Source organism: Bufo bufo, chromosome 3, assembly GCF_905171765.1.
Source record: "Bufo bufo chromosome 3, aBufBuf1.1, whole genome shotgun sequence".
NCBI classification, from domain to species: domain Eukaryota; kingdom Metazoa; phylum Chordata; class Amphibia; order Anura; family Bufonidae; genus Bufo; species Bufo bufo.
The window spans coordinates 85576531-85592448 of record NC_053391.1 but is presented as its reverse complement, the minus strand read 5'-3'; the positions used below and the strand labels follow the sequence as shown (position 1 = coordinate 85592448).

Genomic DNA, 15918 nt, shown 5'->3' with positions numbered 1-15918 from the left:
GTAGAACAAGCAATGCTGAATACAAAGCTAATCTGAGAATCTGTCATCCTTTACTACAGTAATAGAGAATTCTAGCTCGCATGACAACGTACTAATTGTTGTCTGTTTATAGGATGGTACAATAGACTATTCATCAACTTCATCCTCCGGCGGCACATCTTCTTCTTTCTGCTCCAGTCCTACTTCCCAGCAATGCTCATGGTGATGCTGTCATGGGTTTCCTTCTGGATTGATCGGCGAGCTGTACCTGCTAGAGTATCGCTAGGTAAGTATACCTTCCAAGATGAGCACATGTAAGCACACCTAAAACCTCACAATGATATACACAAATGAGAATAAAAAAGAAAAAAATAATACAAAAAATAACTAAAGCCCCATATTATTATGTACACATCATGTGCAAATATAATTGATATAGACCATACAAATAAAGACTGTGCAGAGACCAGGAACAGTCCATAACAGTCCACCATAAGGGGTGACAGTAAGTAAAACATAACTTCTAATCAATATGCTAAAACATATTAAAAAAAACAATCATTCTTAAAAGGGTTTTCAGATATGGAGGGCCTGTCTTCAGGATAGGTCATCAATATCAGGTTGGAGTGGGCCCGACAGTGAATAGCCATGGCTCCAGGAGCTAACAGTGTACAGATGGAAGCAGACAGCACCCTACGCTGTGTAGTGGCCGTGCAGGGGTACTGCAACTCAGCTCCCACTCAGGTGATCCAAACGTCTTGTCCCAACGTGTTTCATACAAAATGTACTGTGGACTCATCAGGGGACTGAAACAAGAGAGGACCGAGAACTGACTGTGTAATGCAATCGGAGACGTACCTGTCAGATTGCTCATTGGTAAGGCTAGGTTCACATCTACATCCAGAAATCCATTATGGGCTTCTGTTGCAGGGCAAACTAGTGCAGCAGGCCGGGCTCCATGACAGACAGATCCCATTATAGTCACTGGGTTCTGTTGGGCGCTCTTGGTTTCTGTGTACAGAAAAAAGAAAATAATGTGAGTGTAGCCTAAGGCTAGTTTTACACTAGCATTATGAGTTACGGCAGAGAACAGCCTGCTGGAGCATTGCCGGATGTTACCGCAATCTCCGCCAGCCCCATTGACTATAATAGGGGCCGGGATATACCACGGGACAAAATGGGGCCTGTAGGAATTGCGGTAACATCTGGCAATGCCTGGTCCAGAGAGCTCCGGCAGGCCGTTCTTTGCCAGAACTCTCTGTACAGAATTAGAATGTATGGGCTCCGATTAGCCGAAGTTAGTCATTCACGAAGTTGCGCGTGACTTTGTTAAATAACTTCAGTAGTTGATTTTTTAAGTGGAAAAACACTTAAAAAACTTCCTTCACTCAACACTAAAAGACGCCTAAGACAGTTCCAATTATTTGTTGTGCTTGTCCCTGGCCTCGGACAGTTCACATTTTTGTGTAATTTGACTTTGGTTTCTATGTGTTTTTCGTATATTGATTAAAAGTTATGTTTTTGTTACTTTCACCCAATATGGCAAAGATACAAATACCCATAGTACTGCATACCGTAAATGTCTTCTGTATTACAAGTTTGACACCTGCTGGACAGAATGCAGTACTGCTAAGTATATCCAATTGAATTAACGTAGAAGGATAGAAAGTATTGATTTTTGCCGATGATACTGAAGTGTGATAATGAACTGTGTAAAGTAATTACCGCAACAGAGGACAGTATACTGCTGCGTTTTTTCCCGGTATTGAGCCCCTATGATGGAACTCAATACTGGAAAACTTTAACGCTCGTGTGAAAGTACCCTTACAATGTTGGTTTTCTTGCTGCCATAAGCCTACATTGTTGTTTATTTCCTATAACAGGTATCACAACTGTACTGACAATGTCCACAATCATCACAGGAGTGAGTGCCTCAATGCCTCAGGTGTCTTACATTAAAGCCGTAGACGTCTACTTGTGGATCAGCTTTCTTTTCGTTTTCCTGTCTGTTATTGAATATGCGGCCGTCAATTACCTGACTACAGTGGAAGAAAGAAAACAGCTAAAAAGGAGAGGAAAGGTAAAGGAACAAGGAATCATAAGTTGAGAAAAATACTTAATGGGGTTGTGTCATCTCATGTATCTTAGCAATATGCAACCAATGTCTGATAGGTGCGGGTCCAACCTCTAGGCCATGCTCCTATCTCCTGAACGGGTCCCCCCCCCAAAGTGAATGAGAGTGCACTATGTATGCATCCTCTCCATTCACTTCTATTGGCGTTCCAAAAATAGCCAAGCAAGCACACTCGGCTATGTTCGGAACTCCCATAGAAATGAATGAAGAGCACACCGTTCATGCACCTCTCCATTCACCTCTATGAAATCTGATCTCCTATAGAACTGATTGGAAGATGGCTGCACTTGCGTAATGCGCTCTCATTCACTTTGAGAGGTCTGTTCTGGAGACAGGAGCGGGTCACAGAGGTGAGACCCACATCTATCAGAAATTGGTGGCATATCCTAGCTGGTTACCGGGGAGCGCATGCGGTCTGTGAAACAAGGTCCGTGTAACGTGTGCATTTCTCAGACTGACTGCAGCTCGTTTGACCCAACTCACTGCATGATAGTGATTTAGGATGCTGTGAGTTCCAGCCTAGCCGCTGGTCTACTGTATGGGACAGTAGATCTGTGGTGGGGCTGGAATTTACAGCACCATAATGATTGGTACCATTATGATGTAGTGAGGTTGGTTTAGCCAAGCTGCTGTCGGTCCGGGAAATGCGCCTGCAACACGGACCCCGCACACTCATCTGATCTGGCGGTAAAGAGGCATCTGCACACCGGTCAGCACCATTTGTGGTGCCCTGCTTGATTTATAACTTTAGTGTTCAATTTCATAAGAATGTTATCCTGCACTAAATCTAACAACAGCAAATATACACTCACCTAAAGAATTATTAGGAACACCTGTTCTATTTCTCATTAATGCGATTATCTAGTCAACCAATCACATGGCAGTTGCTTCAATGCATTTGGGGGGGTGCTCCTGGTCAAGACAATCTCCTGAACTCCAAACTGAATGTCAGAATGGGAAAGAAAGGTGATTTAAGCAATTTTGAGCGTGGCATGGTTGTTGGTGCCAGACGGGCCGTTCTGAGTATTTCACAATCTGCTCAGTTACTGGGATTTTCACGCACAACCATTTCTAGGGTTTACAAAGAATGGTGTGAAAAGGGAAAAACATCCAGTATGCGGCAGTCCTGTGGGCAAAAATGCCTTGTGGATGCTAGAGGTCAGAGGAGAATGGGCCGACTGATTCAAGCTGATAGAAGAGCAACGTTGACTGAAATAACCACTCGTTACAACCGAGGTATGCAGCAAAGCATTTGTGAAGCCACAACACGCACTACCTTGAGGCGGATGGGCTACAACAGCAGAAGACCCCACCGGGTACCACTCATCTCTACTACAAATAGGAAAAAGAGGCTACAATTTGCACGAGCTCACCAAAATTGGACTGTTGAAGACTGGAAAAATGTTGCCTGGTCTGATGAGTCTCGATTTCTGTTGAGAGATTCAAATGGTAGAGTCCGAATTTGGCGTAAACAGAATGAGAACATGTATCCATCCTCTGATGGCTACTTCCAGCACGATAATGCACCATGTCACAAAGCTCGAATCATTTCAAATTGGTTTCTTGAACATGACAATGAGTTCACTGTACTAAAATGGCCCCCACAGTCACCAGATCTCAACCCAATAGAGCATCTTTGGGATGTGGTGGAACGGGAGCTTCGTGCCCTGGATGTGCATCCCTCAAATCTCCATCAACTGCAAGATGCTATCCTATCAATATGGGCCATCTAAAGAATGCTATCAGCACCTTGTTGAATCAATGCCACGTAGAATGAAAGCAGTTCTGAAGGCAAAAGGGGGTCCAACACCGTATTAGTATGGTGTTCCTAATAATTCTTTAGGTGAGTGTATGTGTCCAGCATTTTTAGGCATGGTACACTGTGCATACACAGTAACATCACTCAATGTATTGAATGGTTGTCTGGTTTAGAAAAATAATTATAAATATTACTTTGATCTGTTAGACCAGGCAAAACTCTATTCGGGATACCGCACACAACCTTCCCTGCTATTCTGGTTCCCTGCTTGAGAAGGACCAAAGGTGCAGTTTGATTCCCTGAAGAAGGACAACGCATTGTCCAAAACACGTTGGTAGTTTGGCACTTGTAACGATCTGTAGCTTGTATAGTGACGTCATTAGGCCGCTCCACGTGAGCGCAAGCTTTTAATTCATTAGTATGGAGCAACGCCACCGGTCGGGCCTGCTCCAGTAGAAAGATACTAGACCCGCCACACCCTGAGGTCAAGCCTGCAATAGAGGAAAAGCAGAGACCATGGAGGAAGGTTCAATAGCAAGGTAATCTTGGTTTATATATTGGCACGCACCTGTGGTCCTTTTTAAGCAGGGAAACCATGGAGGATACCCGAATAGAGTTGTTTTACAGTGGTGCATTTTTAGCAGCAGGTATTGCAGTACTGCAGCACAAAATATAGGGAGCATCAGTGCCAGTGGACTATTGAAATTACAATTAAGTTTTCATTTGAAATCCTTTAAAGGGAGTCTGTCACCTAATCTAAGCCTTTTAGACCCCTCAGATCAGGTTATAGACTCCTGTGCCCTCATTACAATGGTACCTTTATTTGTGCTGTCCCTCGCCGAGATCTTCCAAAAAAGACTTTCAAAACTTATGCCAATGAGGTTCGGCAAGTGCCCAGGGGCGGCGTTACTGCAGCAAGTGCCCAGGCCCCTCGGCGATGTGTCCAGAAAACCACATCTATTTCAACCCTCTGGCCCGCCCTCCTTTTCTATTATTACCTCCTCCTCTCCCTCACAAATCTCACGCCTGCTAAAGGAAAGACGATGCTGCGCCGCCCGCCCCTTCTTTGGCTTCACTGCAGTCCTCTGCTGTGGTTGGTTACTTCCGCCCGCTGGATTTCAGGCTACGGACCGGCGCATGCACAGTCCAACTCCATGTTCCTCTGTCCATAATGGGTACAGCAGTGTGCAGGTGCGGGACAAGTGTGGAGCGGCACAGGCGCTGGCAGCAACAATCTAGTACAGTTTCTATCCTCTCACTGTGCACTCTAGGGCCAGGGCAGTTACAGGAGGGTGCGCAATTTCTTCCCTCACCCTGGTTCTGAGGCTCATGTCTGATAGTAGTTGGGGTGCCCGTGATGTTAAAAGTGTTTTTTGAGATTTTAATACTGATGACCTATCCTCCCCGGAGGATAGGCCATCAGTATTAATATCTTGGAAAACCCCTTTAAGTGTCCGTATGGGTGCAAGGCAGGACATGTGCAATGGCCAGAGTGTCATGCAGGAATAATTAACCAGGCCAGATGTAGCAAATATTGCTAGATGGGAGTTGTAGTACATCCAATTATAGCAAACACAGTTCCAACTGTACATAGTGCAAATCGTTTCCCCAGATAGCGATATATGGATTTAGACAAGGTTGGGAGTGAAGGCCCTCTTCTCTATCTTGATCAAGTCTCTTCGAACAAAATCTATGGCGGGCAACAGTACTTGTAATTGTAGCTGTAGTGTTCACTGAGGGATACAGGGTTGTAGACATACGACTGGCCAGGTCATGTCCAAGTGTGAAGGATGTCTTAACGGTGTCCCTCACAGCAGTAAAGTCTTAGCAGCTTTTTGTAGCGGGACCTTACTGACTTCAATGCTCAGCCATGCAAGTTCTAAGTTCTCCAATTCTCTCCTTCTCTTTCTGTAGCTCAAGCAGAGATCTGCTAGTCTCTTTAGCTTTTTGGGCTTGAGAAGAGGGAGTATAAGGCAACAGCTTCCTCTCTGAACTCTCACTCTCAACTCCCAAGCTAGAGGTGGAGCCAGCCACCACCTAGCATCCTACAAGGGCTTAGCCAGGATTGTTAACCCTGCCTGTGTCATCCATACTATGCTACGCTGGTTACAATACATGGCATAACATAACATCAAACAACAAACTACTTTCAGATATCCTCAGCTCTGGGAGACTGAACTTGTGGACCTTCCACCTTAGTACACTATTGCCAGGTGTGCATAAAAAGTGCTAGTGTGATACATCACCATATTCCAGGCTCAGCAATGTGTACATACAAGTTACATATGATGCATGTGAACCAAGGCGGCATTCTCTGTACAGTCCTGCAGCATATGTGAGCGCTATCAGTAAACACACAGCTGACCTGCGTGTCTTTTCTTTTAGTCTTCCATGACACTGAACCTGGAGGCAGTGCAGGCCATGGCTTTTGATGGATGTTACCACGACAGTGACGCCGACCTTAACTATTCCGTACATTCTGAGGAAAGCTCGTCTCGCGGGCGGGCTGCCAGCGTGGCCACTCTCGACGCAGCTCGTGTGAAGCGCAAGAGATCCATCAAAGGGAACGTCGGCAGACTCATCCTCGAGAACAATCACGCCATAGACACTTATTCTAGGATCATCTTTCCCAGTGTCTACATTTTGTTTAATTTCTTCTATTGGGGCATGTATTTATGAGAAGGAATAAAGATGAGGTCGTACATGAGATCATACATCCCGAATGTACTTTACATGGAAAAAACACAGGACTCCTGCGCAAGAACTGCGGGATACATGAGTTTGATGATGCCGGTGTTGCGTTCAGTGTATTTCCGGTCACTTGTACTTGTAGAGATGTGCCTGCGCTATTAAAACACCAGATTTTTACTTACAAAGGTCACCCTAGGTCTTTTGTCTGCTTATGACCCCCCCCTGAAATGAATGGAGAGGTTTGCATCCCCAGCTGCCAGTGTACATGTGGGCCTTCACTCCTTCTAGCAATGCCACGGACATTATGATCTAACGCAGGGTTAAGCAACCTTCGGCACGCCAGCTGTTGTGAAACTACAAATCCCAGCGTGCAAAGCTGCTCAACTGTTCTCTGAACTTTCATAGAAGGGAATGGAGCATGCTGGGAGTTGTAGTTTCACAACAGCTGGAGTGCCGAAAGTTGCTGAACCCTTATCTAATGCATGAGGGGAACAGCATAAACAGGTTGGGAGATGTGAAGGGTGGACGGGAGGACAGAGCAGTGGTGGTACCTATTGATAAAGGCTGGTGCCTCAGTGACTAGAGGACTTCACTAGATAACTTCAAAGTGGCTGACCATGGTTGTAATTACCTGTCCTCAGTGAGTCCTCTTTCACACCAGTTTCCCGTCCGGATGCGATGTGTGTACTGAACGCAGAGCATCCAGCCTGAATCCTGACCCATTAGTTTCAATGGTCCTGTGTACATGAGCGTCATTTATCACTGGTCATCTCTACGTTCAGGAAAAATCTCAGCATGTTCTATATTGTGCATTTTTCGCACAGCCCTGGCCCCATAAAAGTGAATGGGGCTTGCAGATGCAGAGCATTTTTCACTGATATTTGGTAGGAGATGTTGAGTGTTAGGCCCCATGCACATGACCTTATGTATTTTGCGGTCTGAAAAATACTGATACTGTCTGTGTTGACTTTAATGGGTCCGCATTTTGCAGCCAGGTATAGGACATGTTGTATCCTTTTGCGGAATGGACATACCAATGCAGAAAGTACATGGATCATCAATGTGCTTTCTGTATCCGTATGTCTGTTACTGTCCATGTTGCATCCACATTTTTTTACTGGCCCATTGACTTCAATGCATTCATGTCCACATTTCGCGGCCAAATACTTTTGCGGAACTGACATACGGAGGCGAAAAAGCACAGGGATCATCCATGTGCTTTCCGCATTCGTATGTCCATTGCACAAGAAGATACAATATGCCCCCAAAAAGCATACCACGTACCCATTGAAGTCAGTGGATCCGCAAAAAAAAAAAAAAGGTGGACATCTTATGGACCGCATCTGCATTTTGCGGATCTGGGGTTTGTAGACCACAAAACGGACACGGACGGGTCGTGTGCACGAGGGCTACTTTCACACTAGCGGCACGGACCTCCGGCAGGCTGTTCCGTCGGGTGAACAGCCTGTCTGATCCGTCCTGCCGCTAGTGAACGTGTGCCCCCATACTGCCGCTCCGACCCATTGACTATAATGGGGGCGGAGGCACGGCAGCGCACGGAACTCCGCCCCTGCCCCCATTATAGTCAATAGGGACGGAGCGGCAGTCCAGCGGCACACGTTCACTAGCGGCAGGACGGATCCCACAGGCTGTTCACCCGACGGAACAGCCTGCCGGAGGTCCGTGCCGCTAGTCTGAAAGTAGCTTTATTCTTCAGTTTTTCTTCACGTGCCTGAAAAATGAATCAAAAGCTGGTGGCATCTGTGTGGAAAAAGCTAAAACACGGAAAGCAATTGTAGAAAAAACTGATTCAACTTGTGTGCAAGACCATCGTTTTTTCCCTGACTCATTCTGTATCGCTCATGTGAAATAAGCCTAAGAAGAGCAGCTCTGGAGCACAAACCTCTGCTCTAACAAGTGGATACTATGCAGACAACAAGAAAAAGAACATTCATGCGTAAAAGTCAGTTTTATTATTTAGCTCCCCTGTGTTTCAGAATGATTTTCCATGACATGCTATGAGCGGTGGGCGTCTGACCGTTCCCACGATCCAAAAAACGAAGGGGCAGAAGCTCCGCGCTGTGGAGGGAACAGCAACGCAGCTTCATCCAAGTGAAAGGCATTTATCACATTTGAGCAGGAGCTGCACAAAGCATTTCAGATACAAGGGGGAAATACGTTTGGAGTAAAGTACGGCAATCAAAGTTAGGCCTCATGCACACGGCTGTTGTTTTGGTCCGCATCCGAGCCGCAGTTTTGGCGGCTCGGATGCGGACACATTCACTTCAATGGGGCTGCAAAAGAGGCGGACAGCACTCTGTGTGCTGTCCGCATCCGTTGCTCCGTTCCGTGGCCCTGCAAAAAAAATATAACATGTCCTATTCTTGTCCGCACTTTGCGGACAAGAATAGGCAGTTATATAAAAGGCTGTCCGTGCCGTTGTGCAAATTGCGGAACGCGCACGGACGCCATCCGTGACTTGCGGATCCGCGATTTGTGGACTGCAAAACACACAACGGTCGTGTGCATGTAGCCTTAGACAAAAGTGACAGAAGATGCACCGAATGTATAATTCTGTGTGACCCACTTTGATAAATTTTCCACGTTTTTAGTTTATTCGATCTAAATGTTAGGCCTCGTTCACGTGACCGTGTCCGTGTCGCAGTCTTCAACCACAGATCCACAAAATACAGAAATCTTCCGTGTGCAACCTGGATTTTTCTCACTCTCATCAGTAGAAATGACTTCTCTTATCTGCAATACTCACCAGAACAGGTCATGTTCTATCATTTGCAGAACGGACGTGCAGATAGCACGTGAATGACATCTGTGTGCTGGCCATTGTTTTATTGTGGACCCATAGAGATAAATGAGCCCGTGTGCAATTTTCAAAGAATGCAAATCGGACGTGGATGCAAAATACAGTCGAGCGCATGAGGCCTCGATCAGGATTAGTAAATCTGCCCTATTGTCTGTGGCACTCTTATGTACACTGGACGGTAGTTTCAGGCTGCATCCATACATAGAGAAGCGCTTATTACTGCAGAACCATATTGCAGTGTGTCTACACAGTCATGTACTATAGAGGCAGCTAGAAATGACACTTGTGATAACCTGAAAACAGACATTGAGCCTTAATAAATGTCCCCCAAGTGTCTAACAGCAGATATGAATAAAGACACTCCCTATGTATTGGCCTTTTATACCAGTCTTAGATGGGCCGTAAGATAAGGCGCTTCTATGGCAGGCTGTGTGCATTTTTTCGCCAACATTCACACTATAAATGTTAGTAAATTTCCAGCAGCTGAGGCCACGGCCACGACATGACCGTCAACACCCCCCCACTCCGTGGCCGCACCCCGCTAACTGCCTAACACGGTGTACAAACTGCTAAATATTGTCACATGGCTGGTCAAAAAAGGGTCTTGTGACCTTTTTTTTTTAGACTAAAATAGTCCCTTGATAAATGACCACCACTGTGTCATCTTGTATTCTACACTGGGGTTTATTACTCCATGACACTAATAAAAGTCGTACAGACTGTAGGGTGTATTGAACTGTGAATGTAAGTCTACCAAACACCGTGGCTACATGTACATACTGTATGTGCACAGACTGATCCAGTAATCGGGGTTATCTCTGTACGGAACTCTGGGGCAGGACACAGAATGTACTGGTTAGAAGCATTAAACACCAGCAATACCAGAACTCCACCACTAGGTGTCCCCCTAGATATCTACAACGCCTGTTCTAAAGAGTTTCCGTCGTTGCCCTTTTAACTGCGGCAGAAGTGAAGCGTCGCTAGGCATGCTGGGAAAAGCACTGGAGCCACATGGTTTTCTCGTGTACTGTAGTCTGCAGCCGGGGATAAGTGAGAGCGGAACTCAGTGGAACCGGAGGTAGGTACAATGTATATATACAGTCAGCTTACTGTACAGCCTGTATCACCTGTATATATACACTCAGCTTACTGTACAGCCTGTATCACCTGTATATATACACTCAGCTTACTGTACTGCCTGCAGTCACCTGTGTATATATAGACTCAGCTTACTGTACAGCCTGCAGTCACCTGTATATATATAGACTCAGCTTACTGTACAGCCTGCATAACCTGTATATATATATAGACTCAGCTTACTGTACAGCCTGCATAACCTGTATATATATATATATATATATATACACTCAGCTTACTGTACAGCCTGCATCACCTGTATATATACACTCAGCTTACTGTACAGCCTGCATCACCTGTATATATACACTCAGCTTACTGTACAGCCTGCATAACCTGTAAATATACACTCGGCTTACTGTACAGCCTGCAGTCACCTGTGTATATATAGACTCAGCTTACTGTACAGCCTGCAGTCACCTGTGTATATATAGACTCAGCTTACTGTACAGCCTGCAGTCACCTGTATATATACACTCTGCTTACTGTACAGCCTGCAGTCACCTGTATATATAGACTCAGCTTACTGTACAGCCTGCAGTCACCTGTATATATACACTCTGCTTACTGTACAGCCTGCAGTCACCTGTATATATACACTCTGCTTACTGTACAGCCTGCAGTCACCTGTATATATACACTCAGCTTACTGTACAGCCTGCAGTCACCTGTATATATACACTCAGCTTACTGTACAGCCTGCATCACCTGTGTATATATAGACTCAGCTTACTGTACAGCCTGCAGTCACCTGTATATATATAGACTCAGCTTACTGTACAGCCTGCAGTCACCTGTATATATATAGACTCAGCTTACTGTACAGCCTGCATAACCTGTATATATATAGACTCAGCTTACTGTACAGCCTGCATAACCTGTATACATATACACTCAGCTTACTGTACAGCCTGCATCACCTGTATTCATACACTCAGCTTACTGTACAGCCTGCATCACCTGTATATATATATACTCAGCTTACTGTACAGCCTGCATCACCTGTATATATACACTCAGCTTACTGTACAGCCTGCATAACCTGTAAATATACACTCAGCTTACTGTACAGCCTGCAGTCACCTGTGTATATATAGACTCAGCTTACTGTACAGCCTGCAGTCACCTGTATATATATACTCAGCTTACTGTACAGCCTGCAGTCACCTGTATATATACACTCTGCTTACTGTACAGCCTGCAGTCACCTGTATATATACACTCAGCTTACTGTACAGCCTGCATCATCTGTATATATACACTAAGCTTACTGTGCAGCCTGCAGTCACCTGTATATATATACTCAGCTTACTGTACAGCCTGCAGTCACCTGTATATATACACTCAGCTCACTGTACAGCCTGCAGTCACCTGTATATATACTCAGCTTACTGTACAGCCTGCAGTCACCTGTATATATACACTCAGCTTACTGTACAGCCTGCAGTCACCTGTATATATACACTCAGCTTACTGTACAGCCTGCAGTCACCTGTATATATACACTCAGCTTACTGTACAGCCTGCATCATCTGTATATACACTCAGCTTACTGTACAGTCTGCATCATCTGTATTTATATACTCAGCTTACTGTACAGCCTGTCACCTGTATATATACACAGCTTACTGTACAGCCTGCGTCATCTGTATATATACACTAAGCTTACTGTACAGCCTGCAGTCACCTGTATATATATACTCAGCTTACTGTACAGCCTGTGTCACCTGTATATATACACTCAGCTTACTGTACAGCCTGCAGTCACCTGTGTATATATACACTCAGCTCACTGTACAGCCTGCAGTCACCTGTATATATACACTCAGCTCACTGTACAGCCTGCAGTCACTTGTATATATACACTCAGCTTACTGTACAGCCTGCAGTCACCTGTATATATACTCAGCTTACTGTACAGCCTGCAGTCACCTGTATATATACTCAGCTTACTGTACAGCCTGCAGTCACCTGTATATATACACTCAGCTTACTGTACAGCCTGCAGTCACCTGTATATATACACTCAGCTTACTGTACAGCCTGCAGTCACCTGTATATATACTCAGCTTACTGTACAGCCTGCAGTCACCTGTATATATACACTCAGCTTACTGTACAGCCTGCAGTCACCTGTATATATACACTCAGCTTACTGTACAGCTTGCAGTCACCTGTATATATACTCAGCTTACTGTACAGCCTGCAGTCACCTGTATATATACTCAGCTTACTGTACAGCCTGAATCACCTGTATATATACACTCAGCTTACTGTACAGCCTGCAGTCACCTGTATATATACTCAGCTTACTGTACAGCCTGCATCACCTGTATATATAGACTCAGCTTACTGTACAGCCTGCATCACCTGTATATATAGACTCAGCTTACTGTACAGCCTGCATCACCTGTATATATACACTCAGCTTACTGTACAGCCTGCATCACCTGTGTATATATATATATATACTCAGCTTACTGTACAGCCTGTATAACCTGTATATATACACTCAGCTTACTGTACAGCCTGCAGTCACCTGTATATATACACACAGCTTACTGTACAGCCTGCATCACCTGTGTGTGTGTGTGTGTATGTGTGTGTATATATATATATATATATATATATATATATATATATATATATATATATATACACACACACACTCACCTAAAGAATTATTAGGAACACCTGTTCTATTTCTCATTAATGCAATTATCTAGTCAACCAATCACATGGCAGTTGCTTCAATGCATTTAGGGGTTTGGTCCTGGTCAAGACAATCTCCTGAACTCCAAACTGAATGTCAGAATGGAAAAGAAAGGTGATTTAAGCAATTTTGAGTGTGGCATGGTTGTTGGTGCCAAACGGGCCGGTCTGAGTATTTCACATTCTGCTCAGTTACTGGGATATTCACGCACAACCATTTCTAGGGTTTACAAAGAATGGTGTGAAAAGGGAAAAACATCCAGTATGCGGCAGTCCTGTGGGCAAAAATTCCTTGTGGATGCTAGAGGTCAGAGGAGAATGGGCCGACTGATTCAAGCTGATAGAAGAGCAACGTTGACTGAAATAACCACTCGTTACAACCGAGGTATGCAGCAAAGCATTTGTGAAGCCACAACACGCACAACCTTGAGGCGGATGGGCTACAACAGCAGAAGACCCCACTGGGTACCACTCATCTCCACTACAAATAGGAAAAAGAGGCTACAATTTGCACGAGCTCACCAAAATTGGACTGTTGAAGACTGGAAAAATGTTGCCTGGTCTGATGAGTCTCGATTTCTGTTGAGACATTCAAATAGTAGAGTCCGAATTTGGCGTAAACAGAATGAGAACATGTATCCATCCTCTGATGGCTACTTCCAGCAGGATAATGCACCATGTCACAAAGCTCGAATCATTTCAAATTGGTTTCTTGAACATGACAATGAGTTCACTGTACTAAAATGGCCCCCACAGTCACCAGATCTCAACCCAATAGAGCATCTTTGGGATGTGGTGGAACGAGAGCTTCGTGCCCTGGATGTGCATCCCTCAAATCTCCATCAACTGCAAGATGCTATCCTATCAATATGGGCCAACATTTCTAAAGAATGCTATCAGCACCTTGTGGAATCAATGCCACGTAGAATTAAGGCAGTTCTGAAGGCAAAAGGGGGTCCAACACCGTATTAGTATGGTGTTCCTAATAATTCTTTAGGTGAGTGTGTGTGTGTGTATATATATATATATATATATATATACACAGCTTACTGTACAGCCTGTATATATACACTCAGCTTACTGTACAGCCTGTATATATACACTCAGCTTACTGTATAGCCTGTATAACCTGTATATATACACTCAGCTTACTGTACAGCCTGTATGACCTGTGTATATATACTCAGCTTACTGTACAGCCTGCAGTCACCTGTATATATACACTCAGCTTACTGTACAGCCTGCAGTCACCTGTATATATACACTCAGCTTACTGTACAGCCTGTATAACCTGTATATATACATTCAGCTTACTCTACAGCCTGCCTCACCTGTATATATAGACTCAGCTTACTCTACAGCCTGCATTACCTGTGTATATATACACTCAGCTTACTCTACAGCCTGCATTACCTGTGTATATATACTCAGCTTACTGTACAGCCTGCCGTCACCTGTATATATACTCAGCTTACTGTACAGCCTGCCGTCACCTGTATATATACTCAGCTTACTGTACAGCCTGCATAATCTGTATATATACAGTCAGCTTACTGTACAACCTGCATCACCTGTGTGTGTGTGTGTGTGTGTGTGTGTGTGTATATATATATATATATATATATATATATATACACTCACCTGTATATATACTCAGCTTACTGTACAGCCTGCATCACCTGTATATATACACTCAGCTTACTGTACAGCCTGCATCGCCTGTATATATACACTCAGTTACTGTACAGTCTGCATCACCTGTAAATATACACTCAGCTTACTGTACAGCCTGCATCACCTGTGTGTGTGTGTGTATATATATATATATATATATATATATATATATATATACACACACACAGGTGATTCAGGCTGTACAGTAAGCTGAGTGTATATATACAGGTGACTGCAAGCTGTACAGTAAGCTGAGATATATATATATATATATATATATATATATATATATATATATATATATATATATATATACATACACAGTGAAAGGAAACCACGGCACTCGTTTAGGTAGTTTTGAAAATTTATATTTTCATTTCATTTCATTATTCATTTCATCATTTATCATATCATGTTTGTCAGCATCCAGGAATGAAATATGCACAAACTGGCCAACGTTTTGGTCCTAATATGGGACCTTGGTCACGGCCTGGAGTAAGGTAAATACAAAGCAATACATCAGGGTATTTTTACATGATAAATGGATGCATGGTCAATTCATAATATTTACAACAAATTAATGTCCAGTGTCTAATGTACAGAGACACAGAGGATAGGTACGACATTGTGAGGCAAAGCAATTTCCACTTTTGGTGGCATCGTCTCTAATGGAATTGCACTTAGAGAAATACATAGACCTACATAGCTATAAGTCTCAGTAGATGACAAAATAGAAAACAGCAGAAAAATCTGTAGTAGCTGGGCAATCGATAAGCTTGGTTCAGAGTTAGCAAACAAATGCAGTCAAATGCAGAGAGGTGCAGGTCAACAGAGCGTCTCAAGGGTAATGTGGCCTGTGGAGTGTGACACAGATTATAGCATATATCGGTAACTGCATGATAGGTAATGATGGAGATCGGTATATAGAGACAAAGGCAAATATACAGTATGTAAGGGTCAGCAGATTCGTAGCCCAATGATCTATAGAGATCTGTCTAGCGGTGCCAGTTA

General features: G+C 44.0%; 2 protein-coding genes across 2 annotated transcripts in view; both read left to right on the top strand.

Annotated features, from left to right (window-relative positions):
• The window catches only part of GABRR3 (gamma-aminobutyric acid type A receptor subunit rho3), a 78022-nt gene extending 71295 nt beyond the window's left edge, over positions 1-6727 (top strand). Inside the window, exons 7-9 of the mRNA XM_040421777.1 lie at positions 113-265; positions 1863-2059; positions 6258-6727. Of these exons, the coding sequence (XP_040277711.1) occupies positions 113-265; positions 1863-2059; positions 6258-6551 (644 nt within the window). The 3' untranslated portion in view covers positions 6552-6727. The remainder of the gene's footprint in view (positions 1-112; positions 266-1862; positions 2060-6257) is intronic.
• A 3626-nt stretch (positions 6728-10353) lies between these two features.
• RIOX2 (ribosomal oxygenase 2) overlaps positions 10354-15918 on the top strand; it is a 40609-nt gene continuing 35044 nt past the window's right edge. The window contains exon 1 of the mRNA XM_040423277.1: positions 10354-10462. The gene's annotated coding sequence lies outside the window, so the exon portion shown is untranslated. The remainder of the gene's footprint in view (positions 10463-15918) is intronic.